Below are 18,498 nucleotides of genomic sequence, written 5' to 3'. Positions count from 1 at the left end.
ACACACACACACACAGACACACACACACAGACACACACACACACACACACACACACACACACACACACACACACACACACACACACACACATAAAGACATGCACAGACACACACACGCACACACACACACACACACACACACACACACACACACACACACACACACACACACACACACACACACACACACACACACACACACACACACACACACACACACACACACACAGGGCCGCTGACAGCTTTTGATGGGTCCAGAACAAAGTCATCTTAAAGCCCCCCCCTACCCAATACATATAATCGAATGGGAACCCAATTCTGGGCCCCCTATCTCCCTGGGCCCGGGACAACATACCCCTTTGTCCCTCCCTGTCGGCGGGCTTGCACACACACACATACACACAGATACAGCACATATGTGTGCATACATACGGACCATTTGGACCGAGTCCATTTCCTCTGTCCATCACCTTGCTTTTGGGGGTTTGGACGTTTACGACTACACAACGGTATGTTTGCATAAAACACGGCTATGGTATCTGACCTACTGTCTTGTGTTTGCATAAAAGCCTGGGTAGGATAACTGGCCTACTTGGCCATCTCCGTAGCCGCTTTGGCAACCGGCAGAAAACAACAGAATCACAGAGGAAGCATAACCGAGAAAGAGAGTGTTTTGAAAGCCCCCTAAAACGATTATCAGGAGGGGGATTTCATCTTTTTCTTTTTCTATTTCTTTTTTTATGATGGATGAGGGAGGATACACGCCATGTCCTCACTTCATGTATCTCAGTCCAGCGTAAGGAAAAGACACTCCTGAGATGCCCAGGAGTGCTTAGCTCAGGGCTGGATTGGTAACCTGGCATACCGGGCATTTTCCCGGTGGGCCGACAGTCCTCAAGAGACCTCGAGGCTGTTGTTATTTGTTTGTTTGTTTGTTTGTTTGTTTGTTTTCCTGTGGAGACTGTCCCTCAATTTAGATGGGGTAGCCCATTGGTCTGTCTTGACTGTAATATAGTGTTTCTCAACGGGGGCAGTACACCCCCCCCAGGGGGCATATGAGAGCTCTAGAGGGGCGTTGAGAAGGATAGGATACAGCTGAGAAGGGGCGGTGTCAGGCTTATGATAAGTCAAAAATTAAAGGAGTCCATGGTCAGTCTTACGGTGAGGTTAAGGGGACGTTGGGAGGCTTGTGATGAGGTCAAGGGGGCGGTTCTTACAAAAAAAATGTTGAGAAAGACTGATAGAGACAGTGGACTGAGCTAATCATAGCATCGTTGAAAAGCAAGTTGGGGCTCTGTGAGGGGACAAAAATGCCCGGGCCGCTTTTCTCTCCCAGTCCAGCCCTGTTTTATTTCTGCAGAGCTCGTCTTTCTCCCGCTCTTGACAAAATAAAACCGGAATAAAAATAGTGCTGTCTGTCTGTCTGTCACTGGAGGGCTTTCTTTCAGGTCCATTGCCCCGACCTAGATGTGTCAGGCTGCAGATTAATCAACCAACATCCGTCCATCCAACACATGGGATCTTCCTCTGGGTGCAAGCTAAGGTGTGCTCCAGACGACTTCTGAAACACTGCCTGAACATACACGTGCACGCACGCACGCACGCACACACACACACACACACACACACACACACACACCCGCACACACACATAAAAAGTCTTTATCCCTTTCTCTTGCTCCTTCTTTCATTCTAACTCACTCACACAGACACACACAGACACACACACACACACACACACACACACACACACACACACACACACACACACACACACACACACACACACACACACACACACACACACACACACAACACACACACACACACACACACACACACACACACACACACACACACACACACACACACACACACACACACACACACACACACACACACACACACACACACACACACACACGCAGTGAATACAAAGTATGTAAATATACGGTCACCACACATGCACACTTAGCTGTTGCGCAGCGGTCCCGGTGGGACAGACAGGCGAGCCAGCGAGCCAGTTAAAACCCCACAAGTCAAACACAGCATGTGGACTCCCCAGGACTCCCCAGGGCGCTGATGTGACCAGCTAATTAATCAGGTCATGACCAGTGATTTAGGGGCCTGCGTAGTGGAGAAGAAGCATGGGTGTTCTCTTTCTCCCCACTGCTGGAATGAGGTGTCTTTCTAGGCACTACACTCCAAGGTGGTGTGTGTAGGACGCACACGGAAGGGAATGAAATCACACACATCCACACAGGGCATGTGGACACACACACGCGCACGCATACGCACGCATACGCACGCATGTACGCACGCATGTACGCACGCATGTACGCACGCACGCACACGCGCGCGCACACGCACACACACACACACACACACACACACACACACACACACACACAAGCACGCACCCACGCACACACACACTGGAGTTGGCAGTGTTATCGTGCTGCTGAGGTGAGGCCTTGCGGTCTTATAGATGGCCCGGGGTATGCTGGTCTGGCTGGTACCTTTTCCATTGCCGCTGCCTTTTCCCCTCCCGTGTAGCAATAGGCTACAGTACGGTATGTCTCCAAGCAAGGCCGCAGAAACATGGCTATGATGATCATTTATCCATAAATGGACAGCCTAGACTAGAGTGTGTGAGTGATTTCACAGACATACACTACATAACACTATGGCTGGAAATGGCTGGCGGAAACAATGTTCCCAAAGAATGTGCACCCGAACCTACGAGGATAAAACAAAGATGGTTACTGTAATACTAACTGCTGTACGTGTCAACATTGTGTCTAGTCATGGACTGGACAGTACTGCCTGTTCTTTGACTTGCGACAGTGATTCACCGTGACAGCTCTTCTTTAACTTGGCACCTGTCACTGGATCTTTTTCTTTTCTTTTCTTTTCTTTTCTTCCTTTTTTTGCTGGAAGGTCAACAACACCTCCTGGCAAACACCTTTGTTGATTTGCTTAAGGACTTCCGCTTTCCGGCGTCCATACTGTGTAAAGCACAGCAGCCGTGAAAAATCTGACTATTTTTGGAAGCCTTCTACGTATGTCATAGCAACATCTGGTCTAATAAAAGTCATTTTCCGGGAAGACAAAAAATAGACAGAAAGAGAAAAGAAGAAAAAAGAACAGTGGGAAGGGTAGGAACGTCTGGCCGTGTCAAGGCGACAGTGCGCAGCAAGTGTCGTTTCACAACATGAAAGTAACATCCATGAAGGGCCATAAGTTATGAGTCATCGTGGGCGCCCTTCCACCTGGTTACGTATGTTACTAGGCCTACTCCACCACCACCGCGTCACTGCCGGTCAGAGACAGGCCGAAGATGTTTTTACTGCATAGTCATTGTACATACACAATAGAGTTGTCAGTCCCCAACAATGTTAAAAAAATGATCAAATAAAACAAACTCTTAAAACTGGCTATTAAACAACTAATCAACTACATTAATTTAGAATAGAACTGTGCATGGCAGGGTGTGAAAGCAAGCGATTTTCTTCAGAATTCTATTGATATCATTCATTTACACACTTTACATTCTGTTTGCATTATGCTTTCTTTAAATATTAAGGGCTTACTTTTGCAATGGTCTCTTTTTCATTGATTCATTTTCACTTACCTCTCCATTAAATAGGCCTACAGTGATAAAAAAAAAATCACTATATAAGCCTTGTGAACATAAAATATATGCTGTTTTAATAGGCTCTATAAGCAAACACTTCATATCAGCAGTAGAAGGCCAGCCTGCTGTAGGCCTAGTCACAGATGTTTGCGTCTGTAAGCTGCGCACTGAATCAGAGGAGTGGAGAGCAGGAGACTCCACAGACAACTAAACTCACAACGGCTCCCCGTGGACGTTTGGGGAATGACAACGCATTCCCGGGTTATTATTCATTGCTGTGATCACATTCATTTCAACAAACATAAAGTATACGAAAATGAATGTTTAATTTGATGTATTGTAGAACCATTTCAGCTGACAACCTGTATAGGTAGGCTACTGGAGTGACTTTTGCGTAAAAGAGTGAAAATGGCAAATGTTATTGTTTAAAATCGCACTGTTATGTTATAGTTGCCAAATTATGACGAAAAACATATAAACTTCCTTAGAATTAAGCAAATTCTGACATGATTGATTAACATGGTCAGACTTCCCCCTGATAACTGCTCTGGCATGTGTGCACCTATTAAATATTTCTCTGGTGATGGAAATTCTCCTCTGGAATGCATTTTTTTCCAAGAGCGTCTCGGATATTACTCGACGCGCTGTGAGGTAAAAAGATAAGTTCGTCCCTTTCTTTTCCAAGCTTCTGATTGGTGGAGTCAGAGCTTAGGAATGTCGAGAAACCATTTAAATACAACATGGTCCTCAGCACTGGTAGTGAAGTTTGAACAGCGCAAAGCTGATACTCCAAGAGGAACGGCGCAACTTAAACTTAATATTTATTCTTAATATTATTTTCGCTTAACTATTTATATTTTTTGGAGATATCAGGAAGAGGACCGAATACTGAAGAGACCACTGTGCAAATTTATCGGTGGATTTTATTTTTCATTGCTGACTTTCTGATTCCATAATTTTCTATTTCAAAGGACCTAGTATTGTAAAGGTAAGGACAAAGGATTTTATTTTCATTCATTCCCAGACTCCGCTACATTTGCTGATTTTATCATAACGAATATTGGAGAATATTATGTACTTATGTACCGTTGATGCCCACAGGTGGCTGTGCAAAGTCTCAAGATGATGTTGAGTGCGCTCTTTTTACTATTGATGGTATGGAACTGCGAGGGCGTCAGGTTACCAGGTAAGATTAAGTTTAAGAAAAGTTTTGTAGATGAATCTTACATTGCTGTAAAACACGTGGAGTGATATGTGCCATAGAAATGTGTGCTGTGATGCTGCTGCGCTGACACAATTCTGAAAAAGTCGTGCATTTCTCCATGTATTTCACAGAAAACCGAGATGACAACAGCATCTTTGATTTGTTTGAACTTGCCCGAGTCCCCCCCAAACACAGTGGAGTGAGCTTAGTGAAAGGTCCAGACCCCAACAGTCCCGCTTACAAGATCCTGAACCCGAACCTGATCCCCTCGGTTCCCGAGGTCTCCTTCAGAGACATAATTGATTCCATCCAGACAGAAAAGGGATTTCTCCTCTTGGCCACCTTCAAACAAGCCAGGAAGACCCGGGGCAGCATTCTGACTGTGGAAAAGAAGGACGGTTCCGGACCCGTTTTTGAGATCATCTCTAACGGAAAAGCGAACAGCCTGGATCTGGTTTACACTACCATGAACAAGCAACAGGTGGTGTCCATCGACGATGCCTTCCTGTCTACCGGAGGCTGGAAGAACATCACCCTCTTCGTTCAGGAGGACCGGGCACAGCTGTACGTGGGCTGCGAAGAGGTCAACATCGCCGAGCTGGACGCGTCCATCCACAGAATTCTAACTCAGGAAGTGGCAGACTCCGCCAACCTCAGGATCGGCAAGGGAGCCGTGAAAGACAGATTTATGGTAAGCCGTGCGCCCTTTCCCTCCCTCCCTTATGCCTTCGGTTAGCCGCCAGCAACCAAACTTATCTCACTCTCCCGCTTACTGTTATTTATGCTCAGTCAATTAAGGGTGCCGTTTGTCTCTTTGCAGGGCGTGCTGCAGAATGTGCGCTTCGTTTTCAGGACCAGCCTCGAGGCTATTCTGCGCAACATGGGATGCCAGAGCCAAAGTAAGTGTTTTTGTGCCTCATGACAACATAATGAGTTTGGTCACTTTTCTCTTTCTTCAGCTCAATAATTTAGAGTTGTAATTGCAAAAATATGACGAAAAAACCCTGAGTCAAGTCTGGCATGAGTTTTTTATTTTTATTATTTTTTTAATGAAAAGCACAACAGAGATTCCTAACTGACGTCTGTGTTCCTCCCTCCAGGTACCATCTCAGAGGTCATCACTCTGGACAACCCAGTGAATGGCTCCAGCCCAGCTATCCGCACCGACTACACCGGCCACAAGACCAAAGGTGAGCTCAGGACCTCTCACTCAGCTCTAGGGGCTCTAGGGGGGGCTGTAAAGGAGACTGACTGTAGTTGCATCTCCATCTTGGGAATGGTGACTGATGTGATATCTCTGTCTCTGTCTCTGTCTCTGTCTCTGTCTCTATCTCTCTCTGTCTCTGTCTCTGTCTCTCTCTCTGTAGATGCCCCAGGCGTGTGTGGCTTCACCTGTGAAGACCTGGACAGCATGTTTAAGGAGCTCAAGGGTCTCGGCATGGTGGTCAAGCAGCTGTCCAACGAACTCCGTGAAGTGGTGAGTGCAAAGAAACCAGTTGCCTAGTGGGCATTCTTTCATTCTCTCTCTCTCTCTCTCTCTCTCTCTCTCTCTCTCTCTCTCTCTCTCTCTCTCTCTCTCTCTCTCTCAATTCAATTAAATTCTCTCTCTCTCTCTCTCACTCTCTCTCTCTCTCTGTCTCTCTCTCTCTCTCTCTCTCTCTCTCTCTCTCTCTCTCTCTCTCTCTCTCTCTCTCCTGCACTCTCCTTTCATTCTCCATCCTTCCATCTCTCTTTCTCTCCCTCTCCGTCTATCTTTCCATCTTTCTCTCTCCCCTTGTGGTTGTGGTAAATTTGTAAAAAAAAAAAAAAAAAAAAGTCTCTTGTCTCGGAATGTGAAGTTTTATGGTCTAACACACCACCCAGCAGAACTCTGAGCATAATTTTAAGGGTGTGTGTGTCTGTGTGGTAACAACGCTGATTATAATTACGCCTGCATAATATAACTGCTGATTCAGTGATAAGCTACTAGTCCCACTGGAATTGTATGCACAGTGCTGTTCCAAAAGACCAAAGACAGCCAGCAGAGTCTTGTGCTAATGTGTGACATCATCGCCTTGCTGTTGTTGTATAGCAGACCAAAGCTGAATCAATGACACACAGCAAAAAGATACAGTGTTAATTCAACACTTAAAGATTCAATTTAACATCTTCTGGAGTGAATTTGGTCCAAAAGTGCTCTCTAAGTGTTGAATTAAAACAGTTTTTTTTACTGTGTAGCTTACTATCCCTACTTGACTGGTAAGTTAATAGGCCTCCATCATTAATGTGGTCTTTGCTTTTTTTTGTCCCCAGACCAAAGACAACCAGCTGATCATGAGTACCATGAAGATCCACAGCGGCGTGTGCCTGCACAACGGCATCGTCTATAACGACCGCGACGAGTGGACCGTGGACGCCTGCACAGAGTGCACGTGCCAGGTAAGCACATGTGTCTGACACCCCTCTCTCCTCTCCTCTCTCTCTCTTTCTTTCTTTCTTTTTCTCTCTCACACACACATTCAAAGCTCCAGGGGCCGACCGCATAAGCATAACGCCTTGACGGCTGCCCCGTGCCACTCCGGCCAACATTTATGGGAAAACCAGTGAGTGTTTTGACAGGCAGCGAGTGTGAGTGAAAGGGGAAGGTGGAGAGAATGAGAGAGGACGGAGGAGGGTGGCGTGGGTAAGGGAAAAGGCAAGGGGTGTGTTGGGGGCTGGTGGAGAGGGTTGCGCTCCAGGGCACTTGAGGCTCCTGAGGAAGGCAACTGCTGCAGATGTAATGAAGTGTAAATGGGGTGGCGCAGCTCAAGCAGCAGCCCTCGGGAGGAGCGCAGGGTAGACGGGGGAGCAGGCAGGAGGAGAGGAGAGGAGCGGTTAGGAGGAGAGGGGAGCAGGGAGGAGGAGAGGAGAGGAGCGGTTAGGAGGAGAGGGGAGCAGGGAGGAGGAGAGGAGAGGAGAGGAGAGGAGGGGAGGGGAGAGGAGAACAGAGCAGAGAGAGGCGATGGGAGCCAGCAGAGAAGGAGAGGCGAGCAGGGAGAAGGGAAGGAGGGAAGGAGGGAAGGGAGTCTGTTGGCCATTTGTCAGCAGTTCAAGTCTAATTAGGGGAAAGACTGAGATTCTACAAAGCAGCAGGGGCATGAGTGAGTCACCCAGCGGAGGGGTGTGTGTGTGTGTGGGGGGGGGGTCATGGGAAGGGGATGATGGGGTGTGTTGGGGTGGGGGGTAGCTATTGTTTTTGGATGATGGAACATAGGCCTGCTTGTGGAGTTCCTTCTGTTGGATAGGACCGGTCTATCTCTCTACTCCTCTACTACTCTGTCTCTCTGTCTCTGTCTCTGTCTCTGTCTCTCTCTCTCTCTCTCTCTCTCTCTCTCTCTCTCTCTCTCTCTCTCTCTGTCTCTGTCTCTGTCTCTGTCTCTCTCTCTCTCTCTCTCTCTCTCTCTCTCTCCTGTACAACACAAGAGAGGGCCTATACCAGTATGTTATCTCATTGGCCAGGTGTCAGACGTCTGACAATTTGAAAGTGTTTATAAGACAGGCAGTCAGGGTTTGCCGTTTCCTGTAGGTGTCAACCATCGGCCGAGTTGATGGCATGCACATGTGTGCGTGTCAGGGTGCATGTGTGTGTGTGTGCACGTGTGCGCTTGTGTGTGTGTGTGTGTGTGTGTGTGTGTGTGTGGTTTCAGTTCGGACAAAAGTTTCCCACCCTGTCATTTCCTTGGTCCTTCTTCCCATGTGGCCGAATCTCAGTTGTTATCGCTCTCTCACGATCCCACATGTCCTTCCCTTACCTGTTCCGTCCAACCAGCGAGCTCCTATCCACCTCCCGGCTAGCGAGAACAATAAGAGTCTCTTTTTATTTCCACAGTCAGAGGTCGCCCAATTGTTTGGTTTCAAACATGTCAGTTATGCTTGGCAAAAAGCGCTTCGCTCAACTCTGCGTCAGCTGCGTCAGAGGTTAATGAGTTCTCGCTAAGCTTTCGCCCCCGGCCCTGGCTCCATTTTTATTCTGACAGTTTGCCTGCAATGCTCTCCAGAGAGACATCATTTTTTTTTTCAATTTCATTTAAATAATCTCATGTTGGCATCTCTCTCTTTCTCTCTCTCTCTCTCTCTCTCTCTCTCTCTCTCTCTCTCTCTTCCAAAATTACAGAACTCTGCCACCGTCTGCCGGAGGATCTCCTGCCCGCTGGTGCCCTGCCAGAACGCCACCGTGCCAGAGGGACAGTGCTGCCCACGCTGCGGAGAAAGTGAGCTCACCCTTCCCTTCTCCTCTCTCTCTCTTCTCTTCTCTTCTCTTCTCTTCTCTTCTCTTCTCTTCTCTTCTCTTCTCTTCTCTTCTCTTCTCTCCTCTTCTCTTTTCTTCTCTTCTCTTCTCTTCTCTTCTCTTCTCTTCTCCTCTGTTCTCTTCTCTTCTCTTCTCTTCTCTTCTCTTCTCTTCTCTTCTCTTCTCTTCTCTTCTCTTCTCTTCTCTTCTCTTCTCTTCTCTTTCTCGGCACGATCCATGTCCAACCACTGGGGAAAATACTTGTAGCTGCTGCTTTCCTTTAACTCGGGGAAAGCACAACAGCATTAATAGATAAACAAATCGAAACCAATTTTAATGAAGAGAAACAGACAAAGTGCTGTTCAGAAACGGTGGAAAGTCATTCAAGGTGCATAACGCTGAGGAGCCTTCAGGCCTGATCATGGCTCTCCTCGCTTCAAATCACTTGTGCACCTGGTATGATCACGTCTGTGAGATGCAATGAGGTGTGACGAAGGTGGAGGTGCCGGTGTTCAGATTTCTGATGATTTTTTTCTCTCCCTCTCTTCTCTCCCTCTCTCTCCATCTCCAGTCGATACCGAAGGAGCTGGCTGGTCCCCTTGGTCCGAGTGGACCCAGTGCTCCGTCACCTGTGGAAGGGGCACCCAGACCCGCGGCCGCTCCTGCGACCGCATCACCAACAGCTGTGAGGGCTCCTCTGTGCAGACCCGGGACTGCTTCCTGCAGGAATGCGATAAGCGATGTGAGTAGACCGTCTCTCAAGTTCACCTCTCTTGCTGCCACAGTGCATTGTCAGTAGTAGAGCATTATTATCTGTTATGACTGTGCTTTAATTCACCCATTGTTTGCTGTGCTGTGCAGTCTTCACAATCAAGCTTTCACGGAATAATGCATGCTTTGCAATGACTATAGGATCACAAAGAAATTGCTATACAGACTTTGCAACGATGACAACGGTGCCATTGTGTGTCAGCTCCATTTTCTCCAAACTAAATTGCAGTTACGCTTAAAGTGATTCGAGCCATTGTGTCTGGTCAGTAATAATAATGTATTTTTTCCTGCTGTGCTTGTTTGTGTGGGTCCACAGTCAGACAAGATGGCGGTTGGAGCCACTGGTCGCCCTGGTCCTCGTGCTCCGTCACCTGTGGAGAGGGGGTCATCACTCGCATCCGCCTCTGCAACTCCCCCACCCCCCAGATGGGGGGCCTCGAGTGCCAGGGAGAGGGCCGCGAAACCAAGCCCTGCCAGCAGGTCCAGTGTCCCAGTAAGTACTGGTAGTGGTTCACCTTAATTCAGTAATAACGCCCTTGGAAATGGAAGGCCTTCTCCTCTTTAGATACTCAGAAGAAAGAGATACTAGTGAAGTTGCCTCCTCTTTAGATGCTTAGGAAAGACAAAATACTTGTTAGTGAAAGGAAGCTTTTGTTTGAGTATCTGGCCAAAAATAGACCAGTCAGGTAATCACAGGTGAACTGTGTCAGGTGAATAGCCTCTGATTGTAGGTCTAGTGAAATGTATAGCGGCTTATACCTCCACCAATCTTAAATACATGCTAATCGTGTTCTTCTCCTCTCCTTCCTGTGTGCCTCCTCTAGTCAACGGAGAATGGGGTCCGTGGTCTCCATGGGGGGTGTGCTCTGTCACCTGCGACGGCGGCATCCAGATCAGGAAGCGTCTCTGCACCGACCCCGCTCCCAAGTTTGGCGGCAAGGACTGCATTGGCCTGGGCAAGGAGGAGCAGCAGTGCAACACAGAGAAATGCCCCATCGATGGCTGCCTGTCCAGCCCCTGCTTCTCTGGCACCAAGTGCACCAGTTTCCCCGACGGCACCTTCAAGTGTGGAGCCTGCCCACCTGGCTACTCTGGGGATGGCATCACCTGCAAAGACGTCGATGAGGTAAATTGGACTCTTAATAAGCAGCCATTACTTCCATTCCAATTACATAATGTGTTTCTGCACGTTTCTCTTACTGCTGGAAATATGTAAAAGTAAACACTTGTTAGCCGATTTTGAGGCCATGGCTATGGAAACGGACGTGAACGATAATAAATATCAGCTAACTGAAATGAATGGTTGTTGAATGCTGATTAATGTTGTATTGTTCCATTGTGCTCTGCAGTGCACGGCCGTACCTGACGCCTGCTTCACGCTTAACGGAGTGCACCGCTGCGAGAACACCGAGCCCGGATATAACTGCCTGCCCTGCCCCGCGCGCTACTCCGGCCCCCACCCCTACGGCAGGGGAGTGGAGGAAGCCACAGCCAACAAGCAGGTATGCACCACCGATTACTCCCAATCCAGCCCAGATATGGCCGCTTGGAACATTCCTTAACACACACACACACACACACACACACACACACACACACACACACACACACACACACACACACACACACACACACACACACACCACATGCCAATACCTACTTGGGTAGGCATGCCTCGCTATCAGCATGGGGTATAAAAACAACATGCGCATCCAAGAAACCACCCAATGAAGAATCCTGTCCTATCTGCAGTCCACCTGTCTTCTGTTCTGACCTTGACTTTGTTGTTGTTTTTTTTTCAGACGTGCGTTCCCCGTAACCCGTGCAAGGACGGCACCCACGACTGCAACAAGCACGCCAACTGCATCTACCTGGGCATCTTCTCGGACGCCATGTACCGCTGCGAGTGCAAGCCGGGCTACGCCGGCAACGGCCACATCTGCGGCGAGGACACCGACCTGGACGGCTGGCCCAACCGCGACCTGCTGTGCGTCACCAACGCCACCTACCACTGCAAGAAGGTAACTGTCCCTACCGCCCCTTTTCTGGGCTTCTGTTGCCTTTATTGGGACAAGACACTTTGAAAATACAGGAAAAGTAATTGGAGCGAGAGTGACAGGGGAGGATTGGGAAAATGACCTCAGGCCTCAACCTCGAACCCGGGTCTCTGGTGTAAAAGTCAGTGCCCTAGAGCCGTTTGAGCCACGGCTGGGGTCATCCCTACTACCACCACTACCACATCCTTTATTGTTATGACTGCTGTATATCCACCAACCGTTTTACTGTGCCTCCTGGCATGGGATGCTTATGGTTAAGCAAGTGAAAGGGTAGGGTTAGGTAAAGGGTAAAGGGTGGAGTGGTCGCTTTGAGGTATTTTTCGCCCACTGATGTAATGGTGTTCCATGTTTTTTTCAGGACAACTGCCCCAACCTCCCCAACTCTGGCCAGGAGGACTACGACAAGGACGGCACTGGAGACGCTTGCGATGACGATGATGACAACGATGGGATCCCTGATGATAGGGTAGGCGAAAACATAAACACATATTTCGCTCCGCGGCTACCGTTGTGGACATACGCACTCAGAGACACACGCACGCACGCACACGCACACGCACACGCACACACACACACACACACACACACACACAGTACCAAAAATATCTCAAAGGGGCCTGGAAGTACATCCTTTGGGGTGGCTGTGCAGTGTGGGGTGCCTGTCTATGCATGCTTGGCTCCCTGAGCGAGGAGAAACAGAAAAACAGAAAAAGGCAAACCAAGGGGAGAAAAGAGAGAGAGAAAGACAGAGAGACAGAACACAGGAAAGTAATTGAGTTGAGCCAGTAGCAGAAGAGATAAATAACTATCTTGTTGTGACCGTGCAGCTCACTGGAGGTAAATGCACTCTGTGGCTGCTAGGCATACATAACTCATTTGACATGTTGGAAAATCGCTGGAAGAAATCGCTAAGGAACGCAAACATTCGCTAGCCCAGAGCCAAACCAATGCATTCCTCCTCTGGAGTGAAAAGCCTCATAACTCAAGAAAACTAGCTGCGAAGTTTAGAGAAGATGGCTTTTGATGTGACAGGCAACCATGGTTTATCGAAAAGAGACAACGCTTGAGAAACATCTCTCTACTACCAATGAAAAGGAAAACAACGCTACCGCAGGCAAAGCGCCGCTGCAACTAATGCGAGTTGTGGTAAACCAATTCACTAACAATCCATCCAACCCTATTTGCATTACAGGACAACTGCCAGTTTGTCTTCAACCCCACTCAGTACGACGATGACCGTGACGAGGTCGGTAACCTGTGCGATAACTGCCCATACGAACCCAACACTGACCAGGCTGATACGGATAACAATGGAGAGGGAGATGCCTGTGCTATTGACATTGATGGCGATGGTGAGACTTTTTTTTTACGGCGCTATTACTTTCATTCCTCTTGATGACAGAAATGATAAAGATCATGTCTCAAATGGTGGATTATTTATTGTACTAACAAGTTGCGCCCATTGCCATTGTTTTGTCTGCAGGTATCCTGAACGAGAAGGATAACTGCCCATACGTCTACAACGTTGACCAGAGAGACTCTGACAGAGATGGAGTTGGAGACCACTGCGATAACTGCCCCCTGGAGCACAACCCTGATCAGGTAAGCTTCCTCCCAATTCATTTTAATACATACAGTACAATGAGGCACACAGCCAAAGGAAGTGGAAACTGGCCTACATACACTACTGTACAGTAATCTATAGACTGTAGCCAACAATCGGCCATATCTGGTTTCCACTTTTTATTCATGGGGGAAATGAGTCTCGTCATGGATACAGAAGGGGTGAAATCAATGAGTCATCCCCTCCGGCAGCCGGAAAGAGTGGGCATCTCTGAAGCCTCATTGTGCTCGTCTGACAAAAAAAAATGCCATCGAGTTTTATTCATATTTGATTTGCTTTGTCCTCCCACAGGCTGACTCTGACTCGGACCGCGTGGGAGACAAATGTGACAGCAACGAGGACATTGACGAGGACGGCCACCAGAACAACTTGGACAACTGCCCCTACATCTCCAACGCCAACCAGGCCGACCATGACAAAGACGGCATTGGGGATGCCTGCGACCACGATGACGATAACGACGGCGTTCCTGATGACAAGGATAACTGCAGGCTGGTCTTCAACCCTGACCAGATTGATTCAGATGGTAAGATACTTTTTTCTGCATTTTCTTGCTTAATATGACATGCAATGGCATACTACACCTATGTTAAAATCACTTAGAGACATGCAAAATGAGCAAATGTTTGCTATTCTATGGAAGAAATACAAGCACCCCAGCTTACATTGCTCTCCTTTTGTTTCTTTGAAATCTAGGTGATGGTCGTGGAGATATTTGCAAGGACGACTTCGATCTGGACAATGTGCTCGATATCGATGACGTGTGCCCTGAAAACTTCGCCATCAGTGAAACGGACTTCCGCCGCTTCCAAATGGTTCCATTGGACCCCAAGGGTACGTCTCAGATCGACCCCAACTGGGTGGTGCGCCACCAGGGCAAGGAGCTGGTGCAGACCGTCAACTGCGACCCTGGCATTGCTGTTGGTAAGTACAGTACAGTTCACTTGTTCTTCACGATAACTTCACGATAAACGATTTGCCACAATCTCTTATTTGTCCTTGTCTAACGGTGATCTCATTGTCTATTTTGTCCCATTCTAGGTTACGATGAGTTCAATGCCGTGGACTTCAGCGGCACCTTCTTCATCAACACAGATCGTGATGACGACTACGCCGGCTTTGTGTTCGGCTACCAGTCCAGCTCGCGCTTCTACGTGGTGATGTGGAAGCAGATCACGCAGACGTACTGGTCTCACCACCCCACCAAGGCCCAGGGCTACTCCGGCCTGTCCATCAAGGTGGTGAACTCCACCACCGGCCCCGGAGAGCACCTGAGGAACGCACTGTGGCATACGGGAGACACCGCTGGACAGGTGCGTTCCACTGACTAACTGACAGCTCTTTTGACTAGCACGAATTTGAATGACGAACGTCATAGGCTAACTTACTACACGAGAGACTAAAACAAATCGAATGACACAGGTCTTTAACGCATTACTTACAACACACAAGCGAAATCACTGCAGTTTAGCCACTGAAAAGTATGATGTTTACTGAGGGATGTTTTTTTTTATAGTGATGCTAATGTTGTATGATTGTCTCTTGTGCTATAGGTCCGCACTCTTTGGCACGACCCTAAGAACATTGGCTGGAAGGACTACACCGCCTACAGATGGCACCTGACCCACAGGCCCAAGACCGGACACATTAGGTACATTAACAGACATCAGATATCTATTGTATCATTAGAATTAATCAATATAGTGTATATTACTATTACTACTGTATATAAAATGATCCCAGCAGCCTCCTAATGTTCACTGTTCTGACTATGGAACGCTGTATTAGTGATGGGAAACTACTATTATAGTACTACACGACTGCGGCATTGCACAATGCCTTTAGTAATACAAATTCATAAGAATGTTTTGGTCCTTATCTTTGGTCTCTAATGTAAGTGTCCATTTTCTTTTCTCCTCAGAGTGGTGATGTATGAAGGCAAGAAGATCATGGCTGACTCTGGAGTCATCAATGACAAGACGTACGCTGGTGGAAGACTAGGACTCTTCGTCTTTTCTCAGGAGATGGTTTACTTCTCAGACCTCAAATACGAATGCCGAGGTAAGAAACGGTTTGAAATGTTTTGTGTACATGTGTTATTTCCTCATATTAATATTTTTTTCATGGAAAGAGCATGCACTTGTGTCGCCTGCAGTGCCACAGAAATGTTTCACTAAATTCATGTTTTTTTTCCCCCTTCTTCTTCTCTCCCTTCAGATACTTATTAAGTCGATCAAGATGGCCACCTCCACATGAATGTGCCTTTCTGTACAAATGTCAACATGTAATGTATGTTTTCGGACTATTTTTTGTGTCCCCCTTACCTTTGGACCAAGAGAGGGGTGAGAGGCTTTTTGAAGTTACTTGACTATGCAACGTCTGACGGTTGACTGCTGGATGAAGATACTTAAAACCCCCCCATTTTTGGCAGGTCGCGCTTTCGGGAGCAAAAAAAGTGTTCCCCCCTCCCTCCCCACCCAACTCTCCCATTCTTTGGGAGGTTTCCTTCTCCTAACCCTGCATTGCACAGAAGGGGGTTCTAAAACATGTCTTTGAACTTCTGAACTTGCCAGCCTCCCTCTCTTCAGCCCATGCCAAAGGGATGGATTTTTGTTTTGTTTTTGTTTACGTGTCGTTTTGTTTTGTTACGTTTAGGTTATCCTCAGATCTGCTGTGGACTGTGTTCAAAAGACTAACTTGTTTTGAAATGAAGAAGGCAGTAAGGTTTTTTTTTTGGTTGTTTTTACCACTCATTTCATAGTAGAAGCTTTAGATGGCGTTGTGAAGGATTTGCTGTCGGACCATTATACAATGTAGACCCGAATCACAAGGAGAATTCTATTCCTTTGATTGACTTTGAATTAAATTATGGCCCAAGAAGTATGCTACTCACCAATTTGAAAAAAAAATCGAAAGCTAAAGGCCCAAAACAAGGACTCTGCTCTGCTGTTTGGTACTACAGTATATGCAACACGAGTCGCCATCCAAGGTCACCGTTCCAGTCTGTGTAGCAATTAAAAAAGTTATGGGGTGCATTTCTCGAAACCATAGTTGCTAACTATGTTAGCTTATTTGATGGTTGCAATGCAATTTACCATTGACGACAACCCAAGTTGCTAACTGCTAACAACTATGCTTTCGAGAAATGCACCCCTGTGGAGGGACCTTGGAAGTCTGTCAAGGGTTCAAAGACAGCAAAAGAGGAGTAGCCTACAGCACACCATGGGAGTGTGTGACTTGTAACCGGTCTTTGTTATCTGGGCATTTAATAGAGGAGGAAGGGTATAGACTTAAAGGGAATATAGAGAGGTACAAGCTGAATTTAGTTCAGCATTTTTGTGTGTATAAGAAAAAAAGGACCACAACAGTGTATATAAGTACATATTTATTGTATATGTTGATTGATTGCTGATGTCATAGGGTCCTGATGCTTTCTGGCATCTTGTACCCTTACTCATCTCATTGTCCTGTGTCAGAAAAGTTAACAACATGGCATTAACTTGAACTGGAAAAAAAACATGAGGAAAAGAAAATTCACCACCAGTCTAGTAGATTTCAGTATTATTATCACCTTCCAGTTTCAGTAAGGCAATAATGTGTCTATTTTTGTTTCATTTCGCGTCCATCATCACTCCTGCGGTCTTGTACTCATAACTTGTGTGTCTGAGTATGCTCTACATTTGAGTGAACACAATGTACAAATATTACCTCAATGATGTACAATTGAAACCAAAAACACATATCCTGGAGCTGCAGTATATACAGTGGTTGGCTTTGTAATTGCTACTGTAGTACGATCCTATTTTAGTCTGTATATAATACAAAGTATTTTTTTTTGTAGTAGACAGTTCCCAACATAAGAATTGACTAGTTTTTATACAAAAATGTGCTTTTTGTATGTCTGATGATGCCTTTTTTTAAAAAGTAAATAAGTTATTGTAATGATTTATTTTGAAAAGTTATGTAGATATATGCTATTTAAATAATTTATCAAGAAACTTGACCTGATATGGAAGTGTTTCTGTCTGTATAAACTGTTTGCACACTGACATGAGGTTTTTGGTTTGTGTTTTTGTCTTCCTTTTTTTTCTTCTTTTTCATTTTTTTTTTTACTATTAGTGATGCTTGTATTTAAATATTTGTACCAATTTTATCCACAAACGGCTGTTTTGACTCATACCATGTAATTTGTAATGTCAACAAAACAATAAACAACTTCCAAGAAAGAAATTCCAAATGTTTGGCTGTTTTCTGCCCTTCTTTGTTTTAACCATGTCTGACTTGGGTTACACTTCATTCAACCAAAATTGCCCTTTCAGAAGCTCCCAGACCATTCTCGTGGGGGGAACAAAGATAATCGAGGAATACACTTGACCATGAAGACTTTACATTAAATATAAGCCAAACAAACCTTTATATTTGTGACAGGCCGCCTGCTTTTGCCAAAAAATCTCATAATTATGCCCGTGCAAATCCCCAGGCTGCATTACAGGGTAGTGCCCTTGGGAACCTATAACTTACAGCACACACATGAGCTAAAATAGGAACCTGGTATTAAGCTCCACAAAGACATGTTCCTTTCCGTCGCAACCTCAAAAATATACACCCATGGGGTCTCTCTGTCAAAACAAGGAGGGGAAAAAAAATCAGGGCGAACACAGTATGACATCTGAGGTTTTCATAACGTTGGCTCCCTCTCTCACGTACATGTAGAGAGCAAAGTCTACCCCAGAGGCTTCAGCCACATAAATCATGGGCGCGCTATCTCATAGGTGAAGGCCGAAGAAGAAGACTCAGCTCCTCTCTGTCACCTCCTCCACAACTTCACACTGTGTATCCATTTTCTGTGGGAAGTTTTTGGGATTAAAACATGGAAAAAAAGCTTCGAGAACAGCACAGTCTATATCGCTTCCACCTTCCTGAGACATTCCTCCCACTCATAGCCTTTCTCTGAGATGG

The 18,498-nt window shown here is 46.5% G+C and overlaps 1 protein-coding gene across 1 annotated transcript; it reads left to right on the top strand.

Annotated features, from left to right (window-relative positions):
• Positions 1–4,406: 4,406 nt before the first annotated feature.
• Positions 4,407–17,414, top strand: LOC134434951 (thrombospondin-1-like). The gene is made up of 22 exons (XM_063183635.1): positions 4,407–4,625; positions 4,739–4,823; positions 4,973–5,532; positions 5,662–5,740; positions 5,942–6,031; positions 6,209–6,318; positions 7,134–7,259; positions 8,974–9,070; positions 9,659–9,829; positions 10,175–10,351; positions 10,683–10,984; positions 11,208–11,360; positions 11,661–11,879; positions 12,274–12,381; positions 13,108–13,267; positions 13,399–13,517; positions 13,831–14,065; positions 14,236–14,463; positions 14,581–14,852; positions 15,093–15,190; positions 15,461–15,600; positions 15,757–17,414. Exons 2-22 carry the CDS (start codon positions 4,760–4,762, stop codon positions 15,765–15,767), a joined length of 3,519 nt encoding a protein of 1,172 aa, XP_063039705.1. The 5' UTR covers positions 4,407–4,625; positions 4,739–4,759; the 3' UTR covers positions 15,768–17,414.
• Positions 17,415–18,498: the final 1,084 nt, after the last annotated feature.

This window comes from Engraulis encrasicolus, chromosome 19, assembly GCF_034702125.1.
Source record: "Engraulis encrasicolus isolate BLACKSEA-1 chromosome 19, IST_EnEncr_1.0, whole genome shotgun sequence".
In the NCBI taxonomy this organism is placed as follows: Eukaryota; Metazoa; Chordata; class Actinopteri; order Clupeiformes; family Engraulidae; genus Engraulis; species Engraulis encrasicolus.
This window is presented reverse-complemented; position numbering and strand designations above follow the sequence as displayed.